Source organism: Mustela nivalis (genome assembly GCF_964662115.1).
Source record: "Mustela nivalis genome assembly, chromosome: 11".
Classification (NCBI taxonomy): domain Eukaryota; kingdom Metazoa; phylum Chordata; class Mammalia; order Carnivora; family Mustelidae; genus Mustela; species Mustela nivalis.
In genome coordinates, this window is record NC_139030.1 from 97448480 (window position 1) to 97475147 (window position 26668).

The 26668-nt window shown below is 45.0% G+C and overlaps 1 protein-coding gene across 3 annotated transcripts in view; it reads right to left on the reverse strand.

Moving 5' to 3' along the window:
• Positions 1-2642: 2642 nt before the first annotated feature.
• Positions 2643-26668, reverse strand: part of PARD3B (par-3 family cell polarity regulator beta) — a 1038672-nt gene continuing 1014646 nt past the window's right edge. For all 3 annotated transcript variants that reach the window (XM_082689121.1, XM_082689120.1, XM_082689122.1), the window contains one exon: positions 2643-3178. In XM_082689121.1, the coding sequence (XP_082545247.1) occupies positions 2821-3178 (358 nt within the window). In that variant the 3' untranslated portion in view covers positions 2643-2820. The remainder of the gene's footprint in view (positions 3179-26668) is intronic.

Genomic DNA, 26668 nt, shown 5'->3' on the forward strand with positions numbered 1-26668 from the left:
GGTATAAAACAGAGCTCCTTAAAATATTTAGTGACTCCAGGCCAAAACATCATTTCAAGGCCTCGATGACCCAGCGGTCAGATCAGTAGCCAGTGGGTGTGTGTTGTTGGGCTTGCCGCTCACTGTGTCACTCTGTTCCCTAGGGTTATTATATTCTGAGTGACAAGCAAACACCTGGTTGAGTCTTTCCAAGGCTATAAATTAACGGAGAACTACTTCCTGCTACTGATTCCAGCCTGGTCTTCTAAATATTCTAAACAACCTGTTCTCCTCGAGACTGGGCAAGAGTTCTGCAACTTCTGGGTGGTGACAGAGGAAGGTTGGGACACAGGCATTTAAAAAGCTTACCTGCGACCTGCTCTCAGTTATAGCATGGCTTGACACAGCCTCTGTCACACATAAGGTAGCTTCTTTTGGACAGGGTCAAGTAGGGCATGCGTTATAGACGTCAAGCAAGAAAAGAAGATGGTTATAACCTACTTTTTATTCACTTTAACAGTACCTTCTCATCCCTGGTTGCCCCCCAGGATTGACAAGTGTTCTATTGACTTTGTATAAACACAAAATCACACTTCAAGTGGCTTGCCCAGAGCCTGGAAGCTGGAGGTACTGTGCTCCCAAGGTGGCCACATGGTAAAAACATGGGCATTCTTCCTACCACAGCCCCTGCTCCGACATGCACAGAAATCTCCCTTTCTCACACTGCCTCTGGCTGCCCCTTGTGTGGACTTGGACTTAATCCAGAAGAAGACTCTGGCTTGACTACATCCAATAGCCTGGAGAAGTTTGGTTAAACTATGCAACAGATCGAAGAGCTGATTTTTAATGCTCCCCAACACGTTACCTTTCCCTCACTTCATCATTTTCTTCTGGAAAGTTTATTTTAGTTTGAGGGGAAAGTGTCATTTAGCTCGTGGAGAAGCCCCATGGCTCCCCTGCACTCCACCTCTGGGGGAGCAGGGCACAAGGCCCTCGGCCTCCTTGCGCAAACTGCAAACAGTATAAGGTGCTCGCTTACAAGAGACGGCAGATGGCCAAACCCCGCTTGACAGTCTGTTTTTAGGACGGCCATAACTAAATTGCAGTTTAGAAAATGATACCTCTTAAAGTCCAGTAAATAACAACCATTTAGGTCTAAAACCAGTGGTTGCTTCATTCCTGGTAATGCAACTCTATTTTAAATTAAAAAAAAAAAAAAAAGACTAAACTGGGTTGGATACTCTGTATATTCCATAATACTATAATTTATTAAACCCTGTCAGTCAGGAGTATTCTAATCTCAGCCACAATATGTCTACATTGAACTTAAGACTTTTTGTTTTGTTTTGTTTTGTTCGGAGGGAATGGAGAAGGAGCAGCAAAGGCTTAAAGTCTAAGCGTCACCGAACAAGTCAAGCTTGCGGTTTTGCTGGTCCTCAGTCTTTTGTTGTGTGCTCATTTGGGTCAGGTTGGAAGTATTAGAAGTCCTGCTGGAATAAGTAGAAAATCACTGCAAAGCTCAAAGGAAACATGATGGGTTTTGGAGGGAGGGGGCGCCGGCTTTTCAAAGCCATGAGACCTTCCAATTGGAGATGCTGGTCTTGGTGTTGCCCTGATGTTTGTGACTGAAATACAGCAGATAAATAATGATCTGGTTTCACGCCTCTTTTCCTTTCCCTTCTGACTTTTTTTCCCCTTTGATTTCCTTCCCCATCAAACTTTCCAGAAAGCATTTTTATCGTACGTTCTCCATACCAGTAATCACATGCCTTCACACACACACACATACACACACATGTGTGCACGCACAAACACACACACACACGGTCAGTCACTGCCACCGTCCACCTTCTGGTTATCAACCCCAAAGGCCACAGTCAGCCCCTCCCTGTCCCCGGTGCAGATGGCACTATTGGACGCTGATTGTGCAATGACCTGGCATCTCCAGAGCATGGCTTCCTGTGTAACCCAACCAGCGAAATCTCCTTTTCCCAACTACATTTTAGCCCTCAAGTAGGAGCCTGAAAGTAGAGGCCCGGGGTTACGAAAATTAGAGGCAGGAGATGTGGGGATGATTCTGAAACCTGATCTCTCAGGGGTGTTTTGCCTGGGACTTGTGGGGAAGGAAGGTGAGGACCACCGGATTTGGGGCCCTCTTTAACCTGGTCCACAGAATATATTCCTTCTGGAAGCCCTGACTGGCTTTGCACGGTCTCCCAGGACATTACTCCTGCATTCATATCTTATTTTCTTCTAATGTAAAAAGTAAGAAAACATAAAGTCATTCTGCCAAATGAGTGGTACCGGGAGCCTGATAAAGTCTGCAAATAGGGAAATGCAGCCTTCCTCTGGGTATAAACATTTCAAGGAAACCACGAGTCATGTTTGCTGTTGTTTTGTTTTCCCAATGAAAAAAAAAAACAAAACCTACTCATTTAAGATGCCCATATTTGCAGCCACTCTTCAGACTTGACAGCTTTCCTAAGGGGGCTGAGCCCAAGCCTCGGAGACTGCCTCCGCGCGGCCAGTTCCATGGGGCTCGTGTGCACCAGAGAGGCCCCGTGTGCAACGTCTCCATTATTTGCCTGTTTAACTGCCGCTCTCACTGAACTGAACGATCCTAAACGTCCTCCCACTCTCAGGCAGTAACTGTAAGACCCCCGTCCTCCCGTCCCCCCCGCTTTGCCTCTGGCCAGCAGTCAAGTGTTGCAACCTCGGTGAGAAAAACCCATCCATCCCATGGAGAAGTCTGAACAGGAGGAAGTCCTGAAAGTCTAGGAAGGGCAAAGGTGATGTCACACGTGTCCCTCTCTGGGCCGGGCTGAGGTTGGCGGCGTTCAGCTACACGGCTGCAGTCATGGGGCTCTTCTGCCTGGGATCCTGGGCTCGGTAGGGATACTGGTCTGGGCTGCCCCCTCGGGGGCCTGCTCTACCCATTTCTGGATTGGCTGGCACTCTGTGCTGCTGAGGGGGGGAAGGTGGAACATCTTGTCGGAAGGGTCCTTTATGCTGGGGGGCTGGCGGAGGAGGGTAATACTGAGGATACCGGAGGTCTGCGACCCTCAGATCTGGGGGGCGGGGGTAGCTCCCTTTGGGAGGACGCACAGGATGAACCCCCGGGTAGTATGGAAGCTCCCTTTCCTGGTAGAGCGCTCGAGGTGTGGCCGTCAGATAGTCTACGGGATCGGCTGGTCCTCCCCTGGAAAGAGAAGAACAGACACACGTCAGCAGCTACTAAGCCAGTCCCATTCCTCAGCCTCCCGTGTAGTTTGGTGTGGTCACAGACTAGGCCTGGCCCATGGGGTGTGAACCCAAGTGAGTTCCGCCCTTAAAAAGAAGAGGTGGAATTGTCTTCCTCCGCCGTCTCCTTCCTTTTGGCCATGGGAGCTGCCATCTTAAACTATACGGAGGAAGCCATGTGCTGAGGAAGGTCCAACGACAAGAGGACAAGGGCCCACGTCCTTGACACCATGGAACCCCATGTCAGCCAGGATGACTGACACTCAGATTGGTGCCCGAGAGAGAAATCTACATCTACCTGGCTTAGAGCACCATGTGTCGGCCTTCCGTGCAGTGGCCATACTGGTTTTCTAAATAAACAAGGCCGACTTAGGCTCTCCTAAAGCGGGGATGGTTTGACCCCCTCCTTGATGCTTCCCTCCCATGACAGAACCATGTCACAGACACGGCGGTAGAATTGTACGGGTTATTCAGGCTTATAAAGTCGCCTGCTTGGTCTGTGGGGCGCTGTGGACATGGACCATGGTCTCGGTCTAACTCTGGTTAGCTTCTCTCACCATTCCCCATGTGCCCTCCCCTCTCTACAGTCCCTAGAGAAAGTCGTAACCCAGATCTGGGAGTTAGCCACCTAGAACCTCGAGGTAAAGCAATTCTATCATCAAGCCGAGAAGCACCAGCAGGCCTGGGGCAGAGTGGGAAGAGCCGAGCCAGCACTAGGTAACGAGCAGGCACACAGAATGGTCTGGGGCCACAAGAAATGCTCACAGCAAGCGACTGACCCTGTCTGGATGTCTCTACGAAGACAACAAGCATCCTCTGACCCATTTGCTGAAACAGAAGCAGTCCGTCTCTAAACTGTATACAGATGACTGCATCTTGTCTAGCCTGGGGTTAAACAGATGAGTTCTGTTTGCAGCTCTTAAAATCCCATAAACCTTCTGTGTTCATATTTGCTGCTATCATCGCCCGATCCTTCCCGCTTTCTACTAGTCTCCCTTCTGTAATTTTTTAAAAGGAAAAAAAAAAAAAAGCAACAATAATAATTAATGAAAAGCTCTTCAATGTCAGAATCCAAATTGGGAGAGCACTTGAAAGCAATGACAGACCTCTAAGAATACGGTGTCTGTGGTTAATCAAGTACCGTCAATGAGGGTCAAAATCACCCTGTAATCTGCAGAGTTTGATGTTAAAATGGCTCTGTAAGTTCCCCCAAATCAGTGAAGGTTTGACAGGCTCCAAGCTCGGGTGCCTGTGGAAAGTAGCATGTGAGCACGGTCAGGAGGCTGAACGATAGCGCTCTCTTTCTACTTTTTGATGTCTTAATTGGTCTATGTATAATAATGAAAGATCCTTGAGCTTGGGGTAATTTAGCTGGAGTTTTCAGATTAAAAAAATTAAATTGTTTGTGTACAAGTTATTCTAACATCAACGGCTATTATTCAATGCAGTTTGCTTTGCTCTCATTGAAATTGCCCATGAGAAATGGGGCACACACGCAAAATCTGTCACTCCGGCCCTGGGAAATAAAGGATCGGGGTTACATCTTCCCTTTCCTTTTGAATTTTATTTTGATTTAGAAAACTGCCAGCATTCATTATCTCCTTTGTCCTAGAATATCTGAAGCTCCTCTCCTTCCCGCCCCCCAGGTCGATGTCCTTTCGGTTCATGTTAGAGATTTCCGAAACCCTTAAAAAAATATTCTAAACCTGTGCTTTCTCTCGAAACCCACTGAAGCTATTTCTCTGCATGAAGTGAAACATGTGGTTTTTCTGCACTCATTTTAAGCCCTTGGGATAAATCACAGACATTCGCAACACACAAACATTATCTGCCTTAAAATGAACATACAACCCATGCTCCCTCCGGACCCTCTTAGCGGGAATGTTTCCTGTTTAAAATGGAAAGAGAAAAAGGAGGAATTCCAGGCCTTGGACTTTTAGGGTCCTGGGCTCTCCGTGGAGATTTCTCTCCTTTAAAACAGAACATTATAAAAGACAGGCACACCTTGTGTTTTTTTTTAATTTTTTAATTTTTTTATTTTTGAAGAGACAACCCAGACCAAGTGGTGACAGGGCAGAATCTACCCCGAATGTCGCTGTGACCACACAGGGGTGGGGTGGGGTGGGGCAGCCAGTTGTTCTCTCTTCTCCCACACCTCACCCCTGCCGACTCCTTCACCTCTCCCAGCAAGGGACAGGCGGGCTTCTTCCCCTGGGCGTTTGGTTGGGAAGAATTCTGAGGGTTTTGTGGGTCCGTATCCTTTCCTCTGATGGGAGGTTTTACAGCTGGGAGTTTGCTTACATGTGGCAGAAACCAAGTGAGGTAGCTGTTCTTTGTCAAGAAATGAAATCATGGAAACTGTCTTTTCCCGGAGAACTCATCAAAACAGTTATTGTTTTTAATTTTTCATAGAGAAGAAAAACAATGGGCTGGCCTCTATGAAAACACTGTTAAGGTTCAAAGAGTGATGGAAGAGTTTTCCTTCTTTGATGGGGGGGGCGCTGCTATTGTTTAGAATAACTTTTTCCTCAAAATCCAGCATTTCCTACAGATTTTTGCCAGAGTGACTTCTAAGGGCAGGTGAATATTGTGTGCATGTATGTGCACACACAGAGACCCCTGGCGTGCGTGCACACACACAAATGATTTTTAAACAGGAAAAAAAAAAAAAGCCCTTCTCATTAACTTGATAGGAAAAAGAAAGAAGAATAAGGAGCTGAAAATTTAGCTTTGTTGATCTTGAGTTTCCCTTTTGTATATTTGGGTGAAATTTAGTGTTTGTAGGAAAGCACAAAAACCAGTCCATTCTGGGGCCCAAGAAATGCTTATGGAAGTGACCGATGTTGCACGTTTCCGGTTACCGGCCAACTTTCAGAAACCCCGGGGCAGCTTCCTCCAGAGACTATGATGAAAACAAGGACTTGAATGGCAAATATATCAGTACTTCCAGACCCCTCATTCTGCAGGTGACCTCATGAGTTTTATTTGAATGTGTTACTAATTTTCCTAAAAAAAAAAAAAAAACCCTTTCCATTGAAAAATGTTACTCAGGAACCATATTTACCTAAGGAAGAAGGAACTAGTCTGTTTTTGCTTTCTTTATAATATACCTCTTTGAGGAAGCGATCATGAAACTATCTATACTTCTAAAATTTGGGTTTTTTTTTTTCCACATTTTTCATTGTTTACTTTTTTCCTATTTTATTTTAATTTTTTAAAGATTTTATTTATTTATTTACTTGACAGAGAGAGAGAGATCATAAGTAGACAGAGAGGCAGGCAGAGGGAGAGGGGGAAGCAGGCTCCCTGCAAAGCAGAGAGCCCGATGCGGGACTCGATCCCAGGACCCTGGGATCAAGACCTGAGTGGAAGGCAGAATTTCCACCCAACCCACTGAGCCACCCAGGCACCCCTTCCTATTTTGTTCTTGATTAGGATTGTTTCTGGAGGCCAAAGGCTTCAGCTTTTGCTCGGAGAACTCATAGGAACTATCTCAGTTACGCAGTTTCCAATCACATAGATGAGGACACCAGCAAAAATGAATGTCAACCTTTAAGCTGAAACGTGACAAGCTGTATGGTGTTGATATGTGAAGAAACAGTAACAATCACTTTCTTTACATGAGATTATCCTCTTTTTACCAGCCTAGTATGTCACTGGTTTTCATTAAACAAAAAAGGGTCTGAAAACCAGACGCTAAGCGGGTCAGAGAGCCAGCCCCCAGGTTCCAAGTCTTCACTCTATGGAAGGATGCAAGGCAAGTGCCTACGTTTGCTAAGGCAATCCTGGATGGGGAAAGGGCTTAGTGTTGGAAAGACTGAGTCACTGGCAAAACCTTTTAGCTGGGAATGAGGTGGTTATACTTACTGGAATAGGAGATGGGCCATGAACAATCCTGAATACTCCTATTGGCCCCTGCTCTCTCCTCATTCCCTCCTGGATTACAAAGAAAAGCTGTTTTTTCTGCATTCATCCCAGTAGGTCATTCTCACTTCATGTGGGCGAAAGACCAGTTATGTACTAGCTAGAGCACAAACATCTTGAAAGAACTGAGTCTTATATATGCAGTGATCGACCTCAAAGCTCAGCACATGGCTTTGCATACCCTAGGTGCTCCATAAATGTGTGTTGAATTTGTTAACGAGGGTTTAAAGTGAAGAGAAAACCCATAAACATGCACAATAAAAGGCAGTCAGAAGTGTGGAAGGGGTAGAAATAGGTCGGTGGATAAAAAAATAAAAGGAGGTAGCCGACTCTCACTGAGAGCCAGAGACTGGCAAAGGTTGAGGTAAGACTGGTCTCTATTTCTTCTTCCCTGTTTGATTGACAAATAATTGACATACATCACTTTATAAGTAAGTTGTACAGCACGGCGGTTTGCTTTACAGCTATTATGAAATGATTACAATAGTTCTAGCTAACATCCATCTTCTCATATAGACATGATGAAAAGAAAAGAAAGAAGAATAAAGGGGAAAAAATTCTCCTTGTGGTAAGAGCACTTAAGATTTACACTCTTAACAGCTTTCCTATATATCATACGGCCATGATAGCTATAGTCATCGTGTTCTACATTACGTGTATATTACATAGTCTCTAATTTTTAAAGAAGGAAAGGGGGAAGGAAAACAAGATGGTGGGCTGAACAAACGGGTTGGATTGGGTCTAACAAGGAACAACTATAAACCTTATCAGGGCATAGGTTATTGCATTTGTCTTGTTTTCTCAGAACAGAAGTATCCCCTGTTGTCTTCTACAGTACTTGAAACATCCGTATGTGCTTAGTAAATCTTGGGCTCACATTTAATTGTCTTGACTTACCAGTGAGGTCAACATGACTAAGTAGTACAGGTTAAGTGTATTCATTCAAGAATCAGTTAAGCACTGTGTTTATTATCATCTGACAAAGAAGTTTTCTTTGTTTCTGTCATAAACACAATGATCTGGGAACACCGTAATGTATCCAATTAAAAATACAATTCACCAGGATCTCAAATGAAGGCCTTAGGGAGAGAATATCAAAGGTGACAGCCAGGGGCAATCACCACGGTTTCAAGCACCCGGACTGGAGGATTGATGACCACAAATAAGAGGTAGAGGTGATGTCCAGTTCCCTTCTGTCACAGCACTTCCCAGCTTTTTCTTTACCGGAACACACATGATGGATGGCTCTCATATACGCCGCTCGAGCCTCAGAGAGGCAGAAGCTAGGATTATGCAAACTTCCCTACCACCTGTGGGAACGCAACGCCCTTCCCTCCCACTCAAGAAAGAACAAGTCGATTCAAGGGAGTGGGAGCAACATTATTGAGGGAGAAAACTCAAGTATGTTGTAATTTATCAAAATAAATTATTTGCAACCTTCAGTTCAAGTATCAGTAACAAATCCTTGCAATACAGAGCTGATCATAATTCACCTACGTGTCTCCACGCCGAGCTTAAGAACCATCACTGTCTCTCATCCAATGAGCTCCCTTTAGGGGAAGGCATGGCCGGTGAGGTTGAAGAAGAACACGGAGAAACAACTGAGCTTGAGACACATTTAGGGACTAGAAGAGAGTCTGCTTCGAGAAGGGATACATTAAGCAGGCATAAAAATAAGGTACGCAGTAAAACGTGTGAAAGTCCTAAAGAATTTACGAGAAGAGGCGAGTACGTCCACCTTCGGCACAAGCATGGGACTCCTCGCTCAGGGAGAAGATTCCGAAAGGCAGAATCTTGTTCTCCTGAATTTCTGTAAAATACCCTGCGTGCTATTAGCCACGAGCCCAAAGACAATTTCTTAACTTTTCCCAGGGAGCCTTTGTGGATTTCCTTTTTTGGTAAGAACGGGTGGTGCCCAAATCTGGGGTTCGGATAGGAGGAACTAACATGATGGGAAACTCAGGGCGCTCCGAGAGGGACTCGTACCCCTTGGCAGAAAGTCGACACCTGGCGAAGCCATCGTCCTATCAGGCTTGCCATTACTCAGCAGCTGAGCCGATGCTGACGCTTTGCGCTACAGTTCTGCAAATATGGTAAAGCTAAAAGGAGATCAGCACAAAGACACAGTGTTGTGGGCGCTGGAGTTGCCCGTGTGATGTAGCCAGAGAAGCTTTTAGTCTGTGTTTGGAATTCCTTCCGTGTCGGGTTTCTACTTATCGGCCCTTCACCCTTCATTCCGGCGTGAAGGCAGTCGCCCAGGATTAGCAGAGCTCTCTGCCATATGTATTACGTAGCTCTGATTTCGGCACATTTCACAGAATCATAAAATATAAATTATAACGATCATTTGATGGCTGGTGTTATAGAAAGGATTTTGGAAAGGAGAAAAAAAATCTCCTTTTCATCACTCATGTTTCCCATTCCATTATGAGGAGCGGGCTCCTACTCTTTGTTGAGAACCGGAGTGGGAAGAGAAGGCTTGGGAGAGGCTTTTGGCCGTGGTTAACACCAAGGAAATGTTTGCAAAGAAAATGAAGGTGGAACGGTAATGACTCAGGGCTCAGAAGACGTGTCTAAACTGGCTTAAGACAGTAACGTCAATCGCCCACATTTAATGCCTTTTTTGTGTCTTTTTCAACAGTGACTATAAACACTATCCCAACTCTTTGTGCCATCCTATCCCATGAAGATGGGATCTGATGCAACCCTGTGGCAGATGTTATCTGGAAACAGTGACTATAAACACTATCCCAACTCTTTGTGCCATCCTATCCCATGAAGGTGGGATCTGATGCAACCCTGTGGCAGATGTTATCTGGAAAAGGGTCCCTAAGAGTGTTTCATCCGACCCCATCAGATGGCGGGAGGTATTCCCTAAAAACGGTCCTGCCCAAATAATTTCCTTTATGGGGGGGTGTGACTTGCTGGTGGGTGCCTAGGACCATCAGAAAGAGCTACACAAAAGCAGAGGTGGAGAAGGAAGCCCGTGGCAAGCTAGACTGTTGTGAGTGGCCACAGAGAAGTCATGAAATCCATCTGAGCAACGGCTGCATGTAATTACCCCATGGTCTTTTTAACCACAGGAGAGGTTTTATCCAAAGAGAATGGTAACCAAAGGAACAGATTGTCCTAACTTGTTAGGCCACTCAAGTCATCTCTCTCTTTCTATTCTAACAGTAGGCTCCGAATTTCATTATCCGAACACTGAGGATTTCATCCGATTGTCATGCAAGAGACAACGGTGCGATTTCAAGGTCAGACTTGGAGAGCCAACAGGTTCAAGAGTGTAGGGTCCGGAATTCTAAAGATAGTTTCGCCTGCCCTTTAGGAGAAGCAATATCCAGTTTCCTGTCCACAGTCACTGCCTGGAGAAAGGACATTCGGGTGGAAAAAAACACACTGTTCACGAGGGTGGCTTTTTCTTGATCAATTTAGATTGTATCTATTTTCAGAGTCATACATGTGATTTTTGGATAAGATATTCATGTATCTTATCTGCAGCTGATCAGATATTCGTATCACTGCCACACCTTCACCTCCCACTGTTCCTCTGCCATTGACTTCTAAAGCCTGGACAAGAGGGAGATTTGGGGTATAAACCTCCAGCAGTCTTAGATCATCAGAATCCCTCTTCACGAAGGGCAAGGACCACAGTGAAGAGTCCATGTTCTCTCTCTGTGTGTGTGTGTGCGCGTGCATGTGTGTGTAAGAGTTTCTTTCTATATCATTTCGTTGAGACCCCAGAGAACCCTGCCACCGCGATTCTCTTTCCCTGCAATTCAGAAGCGGAAACAGAAGTGCTGAGGACAGTGCTCCTACCATCCTTGATGAGCTCAGGAATAAGTTTCCGAAGCTTGATTTAGAATCAGAGAGAGCTGAAGCCACTGGAGCCCTTTCCTGACGGCCTCCAGCAGGTCCGGTTCCATCCCAAGCATTTTCTCCGTGTTTGTTCCTTTCAACAGCTCTACAAGGTATGTACTATTATTATCCCTGGCGTGCAGATGAGGCAGCTAAAGAACAGAGAGGTGAAGCAACCTGACCAGGGTCACACAGGAAGTAGCAGGGCCCAGATTCAACACCAGGCAGACTGGTCCAGAGGCTGCTTACTTAACCACTAAGCTAGTCTGTGCAGCCTCTAACCTCTCTTGCATCTTGCTGTCCACAATGTGCCCAGGGGAGAGGGGTGAGAGTAATCACAGACCTTCTGCTGACACTGACTAGGGGACAGTGGGTGAGTAAGAAGTGGTTGAGCATGGAGAGGAGTCTGGAGCCTGGTCATGGAGGACCATAATGCCAGAGGTAGAGTTGGGGGGGATGAGGAGTGTGATTTGCATTCAGTAGGTTTGGAACAGGGGAGTGGTGTGAATTACCCGTGGGATGGGTGGCGTGACTCCCCTTGGAGGCTCCCTAGACACCTCAAACCTTACAGGTACAAAAGTAAAGAATGGCCTCCCCCCACATCTGCTGCCCTTCCAGTGGTCCCTTCGGAGAATGACAACCTACACAGTCAACTATGCCAGAAATAGAGGCTCCTCCCTGCCCTGCCCTCTCCAGCCAGACACTGGGTTCTGGAGAATGCTCTCTTAAGTATTCTTGGCTGTCCATTGTCACTGCTCAGCCTTACTCTAAGTTCTCAGGCGGACGAGCAATAGTACGTTAGGACGAGCAGACAGGCAGGCAGAGACGTGGGCCAGCTTCGCCAGAGAGCCGGTCCCCTCCGTCGAGCCAGGTGCACGTGAGTCCAACGGGCAGTAGGATTTTGTGACCATCAAACCAGTTGCCACCAACTTTGAAGCGATTTTGAGCACATCAAAACATGGCACAGCTTGCAAAGACAGGCGAGATCAGTTTTGTTTCGGGGACTGTGGGATCGTTTACATTTTTTGGATGCGACACTCTCAGATTTGAATTCTGACAGCGGGGAAGATTTTTTTGCTTATACCCGAATACAAGTTCTGCCGTAAGCCCCCCCCCTTTTAATATCAAGTCACCTTTTCTCCCAGATTTATAAGACTAAGTGAGGTTTATATAACATATTTCGTAGAACTCTGGGTTCACTTTCTGCCCTAAGAAATGAGCATGTTAGGGTTCGTCCTTATGGATGGACCAGGCACCAATATAAAGATGAGGAGAGCTGGGTTTGCTTTTAGGCAGGAAGGGCAGGAGCTCAGGCCCTCTACACCCTGCCTTGATGCCCTCTCCGTACAGGCTTCCTGTGAAAAGGGCTTTCCCCATCCTGCTCTCAAGAGCAACCCAAGCTTCTCGGTCCCACCCTCCATGGGAGAGGGCGCACCGAAGCAGGTATAGCCTGGACCCAGAGCTCCACTCGGCGGAGTCTGGATTTTGGTGATGGATTCAGCCACAATCATACTTGGGTACATTTTGGAAATTCGTAGCCTCACCATTTCCCTGACGCCCAGCACCAAGGCTATGAGCCCATTCTCCAGTTTCCACCGGTTGGTAAATGGAAGCGCTTTTGGCCTCTCGGTAGCAGTTCTGAGGTGGGTACTGAAGAGCCTCACGACAATTTTCACCAAACTGCGGAGGGTAATTCTAGGCCTCCCTCTCCTGCTCTGTGCTAAGCAGGTGCCAGGGCCCGAGGCTGGGCCTGGTGGGCACGCAGGCGGCTCGGCCCTGGGCCCCTATTCATTCAACCCGTCTGGAGCCCAGCTCATTATGTGGCCAAGAGCTTTGGAGATGACACCAGCGTGACAGGTTTTCTAGAATATCACCTTCTATTCAGCTTTCATTTTTGCAGATGAAATGGATTTACAGCACAAAGGTTGCTGAACTGTATTGTCAAAATGATTTTCAACAAATAATGAAAGTTATTAAGAGACTCAGGTGTCGATGGCTAGCGCTGAGCTCGCCCGGCGGGCCTTGGTCTCTCCATCCTCGGGCTGATCATTACACGGCTGGGAAAGACTGGTTATTAACGTCATTACAAGCCTTTTCCTTTCAAATCTCCTTTTATTGAAATCCGAGCATTCTTTGTGATTTCTCTTTCTGCAGTCCTGAAGCCCAACTGTCAGCCCAGCTTCGGCGAGTTCCGCGCTCGCCTTTGATGCTGGTAAAATTGGGCAGCTAGCAAATCAAGGCTCATCACCGCTCACACTGATTGGGGCTATGAAATTACTCGGCTCTCATCATGACTCTGTCTTCATCCTCCTCCTCCTCTTCTTCGTCTTCTTTTTGTGTCTCCAGTGTTCTTGTACAGTGACTGTCCTGAGCCCTTCTACAAGCGCCCCCACGCCCCCGCCTCCGCTCCTTTTAGCGAACTAATATGTGGGTCCAGAGCCACTGATGAGTGCTTTTAAAAAAGACAGAGCAAGACAAGCTTTTATTGTGAGTGAGCTCCTTCAGATGTTATTTCAACCTACATTTGTTCTCTAACTCCCTGATTTATTGATTTAGTCCTTGAGCAATCCGAAGAAAACCGTAAATTCACCCCGGCTTCCATTTCTCTGAGCGCTGCCTCAATCTCGGCCGTATTCGGTGCCGGGGCACATGCCAGATGAAGTCACTCCCCCCTGTTTTGGCACATGCCTCCTATGATCAGCACGGCGGCAAACTCGTTGCTTAAAATCAGTCACGAAGCTGAAGCTTTAATAATTTAAATAAAAGCTTATCATAGAAAAGCAAATGTTTACATCTTTGAGTCGTCTAATTTAAAGAAATTAATTAAAAGTAAATGCCGAAGTGATTTAAGACTAAAGAGCCATTCCCAAATAAAATGTTATTTACCATTTGCCCCGCGCCAGCTTGTTTCCAAGCTTCGGGATAGATGGGATTCCAGGTTTTACCTTTGCTGTCGTGGACCTCAAGCCTTCAGGCTTGAGATCCACGAACTAGATCTCTTTTGCTGTGGGGGTGGGAGGTGCTCTCAGGATGCACCTCAGGGTGGTGGGGAGAGCGGAGGACTCCAAGACAGAGATTGGGCTTGGACTGGGAAATGCCCCTCACAGAAATACAATCCAGGTGCCTGGACGTCTCCTGAACCCCAGTGACCTCGGACATAAAATGGGGAGTGCAGGGCCCCTTTCCTCCCCTTGCAGAAACTGAGTAAGAACAAACAGACCAATTACACTGAGATCCTCAACACTTGTTAGCTTGCAGTCACACTCAGTCATTTTTACAAGAAAGAAAACTACATCTTCTATAGGGAGCTTAAGGTATATGTCCAAAGACCTAAAATGAGCAAGTAAATAAATTCGTAAGCAAATCTAAAATTTATGACGGGGTGCGAACGGACCCTCTGTGTCCCACTCCACATTAATATGCATCGGTGTAGGAAACGCTCCAACAGACATTGCGAATTATAAGTCATTACAACGAATCTATATAGGAACATATAAATAATAATATATATACACACACCACATATATTCATACATTATGTATGTTCAATGTTCTTATACAGCATATATATGTATATATACATATATATGGAGGGGGGGTTCACATTTTTAAAAAAATTCAGCTAGTTGCTGACATTGGAACATTGAGGGCTTTCACATAAAAATTCAGCTTCCCTGTTTTTCTTTAAACTTAGGCCTTCCCTTCCTTTAAGACGATACTCAGCTGGAGCCAGCCTGGAGGTCGGGCTTAGCCCCCTCAGGCTCTCCTCCTGCAGCCTTTTTTTCTCCTTGAAGGCTCCCACCTGCCCCTCCAGCTGTTCCTGATGCAGCCCTCCCCCCTTCTGCATCACCCATCCGGGTCACAGCCTCTACCGGACAGGTGTATGTTATCCAAATTCCTCACTTTAAAGAACACAACTGTCGTGGGAAGTACTCGGCCACACGGGGTCCACCTGTAAGTCGTGAACAGGAAGTTCTCCATCAAGAGCTCTGTGCAAGGGAGAGCTGCAGCGTGGAAAACCCGCCCGGGGTCGGAACTGCAAAGACTGGGTCAGATCCCAGGGGGCTTCAGAAAAGTCATTTTACTTTCCTAGACCTTATCTTCAACTCTGTAAAACGGATAGGTGCCCTCCCGGTGACGCACCCGGGGTTACAATTTCAGGACCCTTCCAGGAAACCACACAGGCTCCAGTCCAAACGGACCTGAGGTCACAGCGCTGCATTTCAGCCTGACCTCTGCTTGTGACCCTGGCTGGACCTCTTCACTTATCTGTGCCTTGGTTTCTCCATCTGTAAAGCAATATGTGCTTTTCTTCTCAGAGGAGAGAGTGCAATGATACGAGTGAAAGCAAACTGGACGAAAGTTGGGCTGAAAAGAATCTAAGATCTTAGGTGACGCTGGTGTCTCAAAGGTTAGGGGTATGAAGGGAAGCTTGCTTTTAATGGGATTTCTGGATCAGAATTTGCACTCCCCACGAGGCCCTCAAGGTCAGACTGGGCAACCCCCTGGCAGAGGAATACCAGACCTCAGGTAAAGGAAGGGGAGGTGTGTCCCCCTCCTGAAAAAACCTGGACTCTAACTTACTTCCTTGCTCTGTGCATTTTATGAGGAAAGTCTGTAGTTAACTGTTATCAGGTGGTTAAGCGAGTTGATGAGGTGTAAACTAGCCTTTTAATTGTTTTATTTACAACCTACTTAGCCCGCTCTAACATCTCACCGGGGGACTCGCTACTTAGTTGATTCAGTTAAGTGAGGTTTAGTGAACTACAATTTGGTAAAACCAGGAACAGAAAAATACCTGCTGGATTTTAGCAATTTTACAGTCACTTGTAAGTAAGTGTACAGCACATTCAGTAGACGTTTAAAGTAAAGTATCATCATCACGACAACAACAAATGGAGTGAATTGTTAATTACCTTCATCACCATCATTAAAAAAGTAAATCCCTGGAAAATCAAGATGGTGGAAAATAACTAAATTTAAATCTATTTGTTCCTCTCCGGGTAGTATTTCTCATAGAAAGAAATAGCTTCAGGGGAAAATTTCATTTGTCAGGGATAGGCACTCAGAATTGCTTTGAGAAGCCAAATGCTTACTTAAAAAATAATCCTCGTATCGTTCCTCTGTCATTCTAAATCTGGACAGACAAAACTCGTAAGGTTAACCTAGCCCAGAGGGCCGTCTTCCAAGCTGATTGGTGACCGTGCTCTGTGTTCGAACCCCCCAAACATCCAGCACCTACAGAAAGGTCTGAGCCCCAGTCTCTTGTCTGGGATCTTACCAACCAGCTGAGGGGACAAAAAAACAAATGAAAGACAGCTCAGGGCACATATGCTGCATGCTGAGGGAGTGCCTTGGGACGCCAGCTGTAGCACAGGCTTCCGATGAGCCTGAGCCGTGGCATTAGAGGAGTCTGGAAGAAGAGCTGGACATAAGCGGCAGAGAGATGGGGACGGGGAGAGAAGATGATCCTCTATGATGACCGGAGGTAGCTGGAAAACTGCAGGTGCCGGGCAGAAAACACTCAGAGGCCAAGAAAGTGCTCTTGCTCTTAAGAGTCCAAGCTGACCTGTTCCAGCATCATTTCTTCCTGACCCCGTATGTCTGAATCAGATGTCCCCCTTGTAAACTTCTTGAGCAGCATCAGTAATGCTAGAAAATTTAGTCATGGTTGATTTAAATGTATATGGTAAGATTACATAAGGTCACGGAAAATCTTGAATATAGTGCAGACTTGATGCTTGCTTAGGGAAAGTTCTGCCTCTATGAACTGCTAGCCACTATAACGGATGACCTGTTTTCTTACTTGTCCCCCAGTAGAACGTGAGCTTCGGGATGGTAAGTACTATTATTGGGTTCATTGTTGACTTCCCAGTGCCTGGCACGTGATAAGCCCTCACTGTGATATAGTACACGAGATTCTCTGATGATTCCTGGGGTGGAAAAAGGGTCCTCTTTTCTTTAAACTGAGAGAAAAAAAAAATCATGCCCCTTTGAATTTCAGCCTTGTACCTTCCCCTGCAGCTGGCATCTTGCTTGTTGCCTAGTGACCAAACACTCGTCTGGACACCAGCTTCCGTGAATGGGTTTCCGTTGTGCTGGTGGGCTCAGCCTCTCTGTGGTCAACAAGAGCACTGCTCTTGGAGTCAAAACTCCTGGGTTCGTGTTCTGGCTCCGCCACTGGCTTTGAGTGGGAAATGTCAACATTTATTTTCTTCGCTCAAAAGTGGGGATTATAATGCCAAGCCCTCAGGGTGGTTGGGGGAAGATCAATCATTAGAGGCGTGTGGAAAGCATGGTGTGACTGACAAAAGCCCTGTTCAGTTGTGAGAGATTGTAAGGATTAGTATTACCCCCTTCACCTTCTCCAGGCCTGAGGTTGTGCCCTGCCCATTCCCATCCTTCAGGGAATGAGATCCTAGCCCTGAATCTTAATGTCCAGGCTGGGTGTCTTCATTTGCTGCCGTCTTCCTAATGCCAGTAGAGTCTTTGTCTTCGGTCTTTTACCATCTTTCAGGTGTGCTCCTTTTTGATTGTTGGGATCTTGAATTTTTGTCCAAACTGGATAGACTTCTAGGTGTCTTCTGGCTGCCATCAGCAGCCCTCCTGCTTTATCTTCTTCTGCTGGGGTCTCTCCTGATCTTCTCTATCTCCAGAGATGTCTTTGTTCAGGTCTCAGCTAACTCTGAGCTGTGGAGCCCTGACCATCGGCACAGATCCTGCTATGGGCATCCAGAGATGCAACAGCAGGACACTTGCTTGCTCATAGCTCTGGCCTTTCCCTTAGAGGACATGCGATGTTAGGACGGTTGTTTATCCTCTGTAATATAGTCCCAGTCTCTCCATGTGTGAAGTTGGAATAGTAAGGGTGACCTGCCTCGCTGGCTAGTCAGGGGAGCTAAGTTAGAAAATGCACTGGAAAACACTTGGCACTATACCTGGGTGTGGTAAGCGATTGGTAAATGTTGGCTATTATTATCATTGTTATTCTTCTCTCTTCTCCAAGTTTCTATTGCCTATTCCTGATGCCATGTCTTACATGCTTTTCTCAGTCTTCCAAATACTCAAATATGTCTAGAGGTCCTTTTCTCTCTAAAAGTCTGCTTTCTCCAGATGGAAATGAGGCAAGTTATCACCACTTTCCCCAAACTTATGGACTATGTTCATTAAAAGAAGATACAAAATACACGGAAACATATACTCTCTAAACAGTTGCTCTTTTCTGTGTAGTCTAGGTTTTACCCCTATGTCGAATCATTACTTATTAGTGTGTCCACATTGATGCCACCTTTGGAAAGTCGCTGGAGGACTTGGATTGGGGGCTGTTCACGTCTTTGAGAAGGATCAGCATAAGCACATGGGCAAGCCACAAAGTGAATTATAGACACATGCACCCAAAGCCAAAGGAAGTTGGGCAGCAGCCAAAAGACCATCAAGCATGGTCTTGAAAGAGACATAATATCCTCCATCTCTCCTGTCCTTTTCTTTAATATCAGATTATTTAGATGGATGAAATACTGGATGGTATTTACTTGAGGAAGCATTCCGGAAGCCTGTGGGTTAGAGGACAAGCAGATCCAGAAGTAGAAAATGGTTTGGTGCATTGATCTGATGGATAATTTTTTAGGAGTTTAGCACTCATTCTTCCTTTTATGAGTGTGTAACAAGAGCTTCTACTTTTCTCTTTCATCCTTGATGCTACCCTTCCTTCTTCCTTTGTCATCACAGCTGGGACAGAAGGAAATTGCTGGTTTTTCCTACATTGAATCCATTCCATCTTATCTGGGTGATAGTAATCTCTTCTTTTGCGAATCGTTCCATGCCTGCTCCCAGTGCATGTGGTTCAGGTGGACTGACTCCCAATGTAACTGAGGCCTGGCCAGTAGAACATTCCACCCTCTGGCTACAGTGATCACCTATCATTAAGTACATATCTGATCTCAGCCACCTGGGGCAATTCTAGGACTTCCTTTGGATATGTTGAAATATGAGATTCCCTTTCTTAAGGGAGTGGCTGAGAAGACAGGAAGATAAGCTTGGTGCTTTGCGCAGCTGTCTGGACCCCACGGCGGGTGAGTTTGCCTGGCAATGGAGCTAATGCAGAAGAAAGCAGAGTCAAGAGATGGGGAGAAGGATACCAGCTCCTGATAGCAGTCTGAGTTTCCAGGTAGCTGTAGTTGAAGATAAGTCTACTCTTGGACTTTTTGGTTATATTTGCTAGTAGATTTTTTTCCCCATCTTGTATAGAGAGGAGTATCTGAATATTTAATCTAGAGGGAGACCAATGGCCAATAATACTTAACCTCTTGTTTGTGTGTGGAGGAGGGCGCCGGATGGTATAAACACACGTTCTACAGGATAACATACTTTGAAAGGGCAGATGGCCATTCACTTTAGAAACCACCTGGGGAGGGAAAAGCTTCCTTGTAGCTCATGTTGCCTCAGCTTGGCACAGTTCCCAACATCTCCAGGGTGGAGAAGGTGAAAAGCAAAAGGTCTAGAGTAATTCCCTCTTTAAACTCCAATAAAGAAGGTGTTAGGTGGGGAAAGAGAAGAACCACGCAGTATGGGAGGTTGCCTGATGGGTTTTTGGTCCTGGGCAAACTTCTTGTAGACTTTGATGCCTGTGTCTATGATAAACGGTCATAACTCCATGTGCAATTAAGTTAGTCTATTTCTGAGAAAGTGAATAATCCCAAACTCTCGTCCTCTACCAATTATCCAGTAGGCGACAACAATGAGTGTGCAAATAATTAGCAATTAGTTGTATAAATCTAACACATGCCAGGAAAGTTCCTGCCTGCTCAGACCCACAGGGTAAATAAAAAGGGAGAAACCAAAATGACTTCCCCTTCCCCATTGTCTCCATCCCTTTCTCCCTGCTTCTCTCCTTCCTTCCAGCCAAAGAAATACGCAGCCTCTGTTAGTTGCTCATCTCTGTCCATGTTCTCTGCTCACATACACCATGGGAGAGAGGGCTGGGTCTTCAGTTGCTTTGGGATAGGAGGTCTGGAGAGCCCCGTGAGATTTTCATCTCATCCTATGTCATACTGATTTTATGAATAGGGTAATAAGGTTCACAGCATTCATTTAAGTGGCAAACAGACTATTGCATTGCCTGGGAATGTGGAAACTCAAGCCAGACTCGCTTGAGTCTTCTCCTGGGCCTTAGAAAGTATGGTGAAGTCAAGCATGCCAGGTGTCTCTGAGAGGTGGGAGTTTGCCAGGGACCAGCAAGGGCCACGGCCGTGGAGGATCTCCCCAGAGCCTGAGCTCTGCCATGACCTGGGAGTAAAGCCCAGGAAAAAATGGGCCTCTCTTTTCACTTCTTTTCCCCCTCAAATTTACTGAGATATAATTACATACAAGAAATGTGACCATTTCAAGTGTTCAGTTCCTTGAGGCTTTATAAATGGACACAATGAACCACCCTCAGAATCAAGGATACGGGTGGTTCTTTTATTTTGTTCAACTGCTCCTTTTTCCTTACCAACTCTTAAACCGAACATTCTACTCCACAGAAGACAGAAAGAAAACCCCACACTTGAAAAATTCATGGCTTGTCTGGAAAAACTCCAATAACTCATGTCTGATAAAAATTGCTGAATGTATTAAAATAAAGTCAAGGTCCAGGCAGGTAATGAAAGCGAGAAATTTGAGTTTTGAAAAGAATTCTCTGGGATAAATAAACCATTCAGACCTGAAACATGGAAAAACAGGCCATGGCGTCTCAATCGCAATTACTCTATGGCTTTATGTACCACTGTTTGTAGAAAACTTTCTCTTAATGACAAAAATACAAATTACTGGAAACGAATTTGTTTTTAATGAAAGAATTCTCATGCCTCAATTAGAAAACCTACAGAACTCAATACATTTATTTAATAATTTAATAAAATTTCCACTTAAATTCAGTATGGTTGACAAAGGAGAACTGTCCTTTCTGACATCTTCACAGTAAAATATCTGGAATTTCCCCCTCTAAGTTGTAAATCCTTTCTTATGTTTTGCCTCCCCGCTCCACCTTTAAATTTAGCCGAATGACTATGTGCCAGGTACTATGCAGGGCTGATGATAGTGGTGCCAAGGCAGGACCCTGCCCGTAAGGAGCCTGTGGCCTTTGCTTTCTGTATCTTAAATCCACTCCCATTTTCAACTCACTTCTTGGGGGGTCTGTTGCTCTTTGCCAAGCATGGCTAGAAATAGGAAACTGGGAAAAGAGAGAAGAGCAGAGAAAAGGAAAAGAAAAGAAGTGTAAGTGTCTTAACTATTTTTCATGTGATGAAGACTAAGAATTCTATTTCTTTTGCCCACCATTCCCTCATTTATTTTCCCACCATTTGTCATGACTAGGGGTCATAGCACAAATAGATTCTAAAAACCCAAGTCAACCAAAGGCAAAAAACCCAAGGATAACCCAGTACCTGAACTTTTGCCTTAAACACAGAGCTCTCTCTCAGCAGCTCTACCTATGTTAGGAAAATAGAAAGCCACAGAGAGAAGTTAAAGTCAATGCCAATACAATGAGGTACCAGAAGCTTCCAATGATTGCTGCCTTTCTTACATGTCAGAAATTTGGAGAAGAAAATACACTGTTTCTGATGGCTGTGGTATTATTATTCAGAACACTGGAGCAGTGGTTTATTCAGTATATATAGCAAGTCAGCCACCAAATCTAAATCTGGTTATATTCTTGTGCTGATTGAATCCTTTTCTTTTTGTAGCTTCTTAATGAAAGCACTAAGACATAAACCCAAATCTGTACCACAAATATAATTATGGTTTATAAAGAAATTAATTAGTAAGAATAGACATTTATTTCTTGACCAGTGACATCTGTGATTTTCCAAGATGAAAGGACTCATTTAGATATCACCACTGGCTCTTTGAGACCCATGATTTCTCTATTAGCATTTTAGGCTGGACTCCACAGGGCACCTGATAGTCATGTAGGTCTTCTGGTTAACTGCAGTAAAGAATGTGGCTCCTGGGGCAGCTGGGTGGCTCAGTGGGTTAAAGCCTCTGCCTTCGGCTCAGGTCATGATCCCAGAGTCCTGGGATCGAGCTCTGCTTAGCAGGGAGCCTGCTTCCTCCTCTCTCTCTCCCTGTCTGCCTGCATCTCTGCCTGCTTGTGATCTCTGTCAAATAAATAAATAAATAAAATCTTAAAAAAAAAAAAAATGTGACTCCTGAGACACCAATGTGAAATTTTCTTCTTGAGACCGAAGGATGAAAGTGGGTGTGCTGATGTGGAAGCTCACTTCTGTTGGCTTCATGGAAGAAAGGTTCAAGAACTTTATAAAATAGGCTGTTACCAGAAATTAAAATAGATGAAGGGTACATCCTTATAACTGTGAGTATATATTTGGTTCTTAGGATTTCCCTCTCTCTGCTTATATTTCCCATCCGTTCTTCTATGCTATCTTCTTTGTTCACTAGAGCACTTAGCATATAAATCATAATTGTTTTAAATTCCCAGTCGGAAAATTCTAACATCCATGCCTGGTCTGGTTCTGTTTGTTCTCTCTCTCCAAATTATGATTTTTGTTTTGTTTTGTTTTCTGGTTTTTGCCTTTTAGTATGCCTTGTAGTTTCTTCTTGCTAACTAGACATGATATCCGGAGTACAAGGAACGTGGTGGTGAGGTGTGGGGGAGGGAGCATTCTATTGTCCTGTGATAAGGTCTCAGTTTTTTAGCGAGCCTATGCTGCTGGCTTGTGAACTAACTTCCCAAGTGTTTCTCAGTTCGTTTCCCCCTACTTAGGTGAAACAGGGCCAGAGTGGCCTGAAGCTGAGTATTTCCCTTCTCCAGTATGGAAAGCTAGAACCTGTTTGGAATTGACCATTTCCCTTTCCTCAGGTTAGTTAGGCTCTGACAATACCCTTAACAGGGTAGGCTTTGTTAACTAGTTTCCTCTGAGGGTATGGTTTGTTCACAAGAACAGAATACTCCGGTATATTTCAAGATGGGCCCTTTCCTTCTCTCACTGCTGGAGACACAAGGCCATCCCCCTTCCTTATATGCTATGGGGATTTTGTTGAGCTCCTGGACGCAAATCTCACAATGCTGTGGGCCTTCCTATGAGTGGGTCCACCTGGAGTATATCACTCTCCGAGTTGTCCCCACTGAGCCTCCAGCAATTCATTAATTACAGGTCAGGTTTTTCCTACCCCAGCACTGGGCCTTGCAGTGGTTTCTCTTGAGTCTGTGTTCCTATAAGCCAAGACTTTTTGTATTTGCCTGTCTGTCTCTTCAATCTTTGGGGCAGTGGTTTGCCCTGTGTCCTCACCTCTCTTGCAGATCCAAAAAGAACTGCTGATTTTTTAAAAAAGATTTTTATTTATTTATTTGACAGACAGAGATCACAAGCAGGCAGAGAGGCAGACAGAGAGAGAGGGGGAAGCAGGCTCCTTGCTGAGCAGAGAGCCCGATTCAGGGCTCAATCCCAGGACCCTGAGATCATGACTCAAGCCAAAGGCAGATGTTTTAACCCACTGAGCCACCCAAGCGACCCAGAACTGTCGATTTTTTAGTCTTTTTAGCTTTTTACTTGTTAAGATGAAGTTATGACTTCCAAGCTCTTTACAGGCAGAACCAGAAACTAGAAGTCTCCCCCTTGTATTTGGTATCAAAGTTTGCAACTTGTGAAAACTTCTTGTTCCTTTTCCTCCTCTTCTGACTCTTCTCTCCCTGCCCCTCCTCCTTCTGTCCCTCTCCCCCTCCTTTTTAAAATAAGAAAGTATAGAGATATTTGACTAGAAACTTGCAAATCCTTTTGCACAACAGCAAGTTATCATCCCATGCCAGTGCTACGTTGTCTCCAATAACTAGGCAGCAAATAAGGAGGAAAGAGTTAAGTAGAGGAAAATTTTGACTTAAACAAAATGGTGAAATTGAAACCATTTTTATCCTTACAGAAAACTCCTAAAGAAATTATATATTTTCGTGTAAATCGCAAGTCTACATAGAAGGAGTGTTAATGATAGGAAGGAGAACATTTATTTCCATTGTGCCTTTAACCAAAGAAAGAAAGACAAATCATATGGGATGAAGTGTCTGAAATGAAGAAAATTCTTCAGTCATCTCTCACCAACCCTCCTTCGATACTATAATAGAATAATAGTCTTCTACATAAAAGAATTATGGTAAGTTGACATTAGGTTGAGCTGCCATCCAATCAAAAGGGAAGAAGTTCGGAGCCAAGACTGTCACAGTGGTTCTGAAAGACGACAACTAATGTGTGTTTTGATACTGTCTTCCTCCTATTCAGCCTGCAGTAACTTGAACTGAGCATTGGCTTTTTATGGAGATTTATTACAATAGCATTGCCATTCAAGAATAGGCAGCCATCATCATAAATAAAGCGCAGACACACAGGGATGTGAAGATCCAAGACAGAGAATTTGTCAAGGTGGAAAAATCCCAAACTTACTTATACTGCAAATAAATACATAGGACTAAAGCCCTCACTCATTAGAGGAAAATCGTGTCTTCTATCCCCCAAAAAACTAAGTCAAGCTGCCCCAATTTGGATTTCCTAACCTTGTCCAAGGAACCTCGGTCGTCCTAGAAACTGAGGCCGTCCCTCCGTGTTAGGGCACACGCAGGCCACTCTGATGAAGAACAGGTGTGGATTTCCTTGAGCACTGGCTCTGCTGTGGCCTGAAGGGTGATCCTGACGATCGCCAGTGCTGAGAAGGCTAGCCTTTCTGCAAGAGACAACAAAGCTACTCCAATCTACTACAAAGCCCTTTGTGAAATACAAGCAGAGAAAGACAGCCGACTCCTTGCTCCCTGCATTTGCCTTAGAGTCCAAGAGGCAGAGCCCAAGTGCCTCCCCATGTTTCCTCTGGACATTGAAATCTGGGTAAGTGAACGCGTTTCCATGTCCAGCTTTGTTGTTTCAGCTGTTCCCAGAGCTGGGGATATCCATTACTCCCTGCCCTGAGACGCTGACCTGCGCAACCGCTCCAGGTCCCTCGAACTGCTCCGCATTTCAATAAATGCCTGCCCCGAGTCTTCCTGAGGCCACCACTCTGGCCTGCTCATCCCCACTAAGTGATTCATTAGGTTGGATTAACCCTTTAAACACTACTATTTACCAAAGGGTCCCTGGGGCTTCTCACACACTCCATCATTTTTAGCCATTATAAACAGCCGGTCCCAGCAGGGCAGAATCCACTTTAAGGCTACTCAGGTTGACAATGTGGGTTTTGTTAGCCCCAATTTACTTAAAAGCTCAAGACAGCATTTACTTTGTGAGATGGGGCGGACACATTTTCGTCTCCCGGCTTGTGTGTTCCAAATATGCCCGTCGCCATAATCACCTAGGCAGTGCACAAAAAAGGCTGCAAGGCGTGGTCACACCAAGGCTGTGGGGTGACGCGGGGTCTATTTTCATGCCTCCGTTATCCAGGCCTCCTTTTTGGTGGTTGCCATTTTCTGCCTATAATCAGCTGTGTGCACAATGAGCGATGCCTGCCAAATGACCATTTGTGGGCGCAATTAGACACCTGTGCTTTCAAACAAGTTGCAAGCACCTAATTGTGTCTGCATGTAGCCACTTGTGGGTGCAATTATCCAGAAATCCAGGTGTGCTTGGTATTATGCGCGATTTAAGGGGAAAAAGAAAAAAAAAAAAGAAAAGAGTGTTTTCCAAAAAAGAAGGCTCAGGTTGAACGTGTGCCCTTTGGACTTCAACTGGGGTGGTTCAGCAGAAGCCATCACCATGCCCTGTGCGTAGCATTTCTTTGTTTTAGGGTCTACAGCAGTGCTGCCCAATAGAAGATAATGCAAGTCACCTATATAATTACATTTTTTCTAGTGGCCACATTAAAAAGTATAATGGGAGAGATGAAACCAATTTTAATAATTCATTTTATTTAACCCAATGTATCTAAAATATTATAATTTCAACATGTAATCAATATAAAAATAATTAATGAGATATTTTTCACTTTTGGGGAGGGGTTGTCTTAAATCTTTGGAACCTGTTTGGGATTTTATGACTTAAAACACATCACGATTTAGGCTCGTCACATTTTAGGTGCTTGAGAATCACACTTGGTAGTGGCTAGATTTTGGAAAGCACAGGTCTACCCAGAATTGCTTTCAATTGTTTTTAAATTTTTGGGATTTTTATCCTTTAAGCACTTTCCTGAACATTTATAAAATCAGACTTCAAAGAAAGAACATCTCGAAATGCCATTTAGTGTCTGACGGTTGCCACTGGTTAACATGGCCCTTCATAATGAGAATTGCCAGTAAAATAAAGTAGAATGTTGAAAATCTCTCCCCACTTCTTTGTGTTACCATTTATGAAGAACACGGTGGGGCTAGGTTCAGAAGTGATAGGCACAAGCTGTGCAGACAGAGTGAGAAGAGGGGTAGCCAGAAGAGAAGTGGAGATAGGGCACCTAGGATAGGAAACGCAAAAGGACCTGAAATTGTGGCAGACCTCTGCATCATCCCTTGTTATATATGGGCATGGTTGTTCCGTTTATCTAGAGAAGCATGGCTTTAAGAGCATTGGAACAGAAAGTCTGATTCATCTTGGTTGCATCTGGGAACCGCTGAATTAAAATTTGGCAAGAACTCAAGAGATTACCTTTCTTTAACTATAAAATGGGGCAACTGTAGTATGTACTTGATAGAGTTGTGAGGATT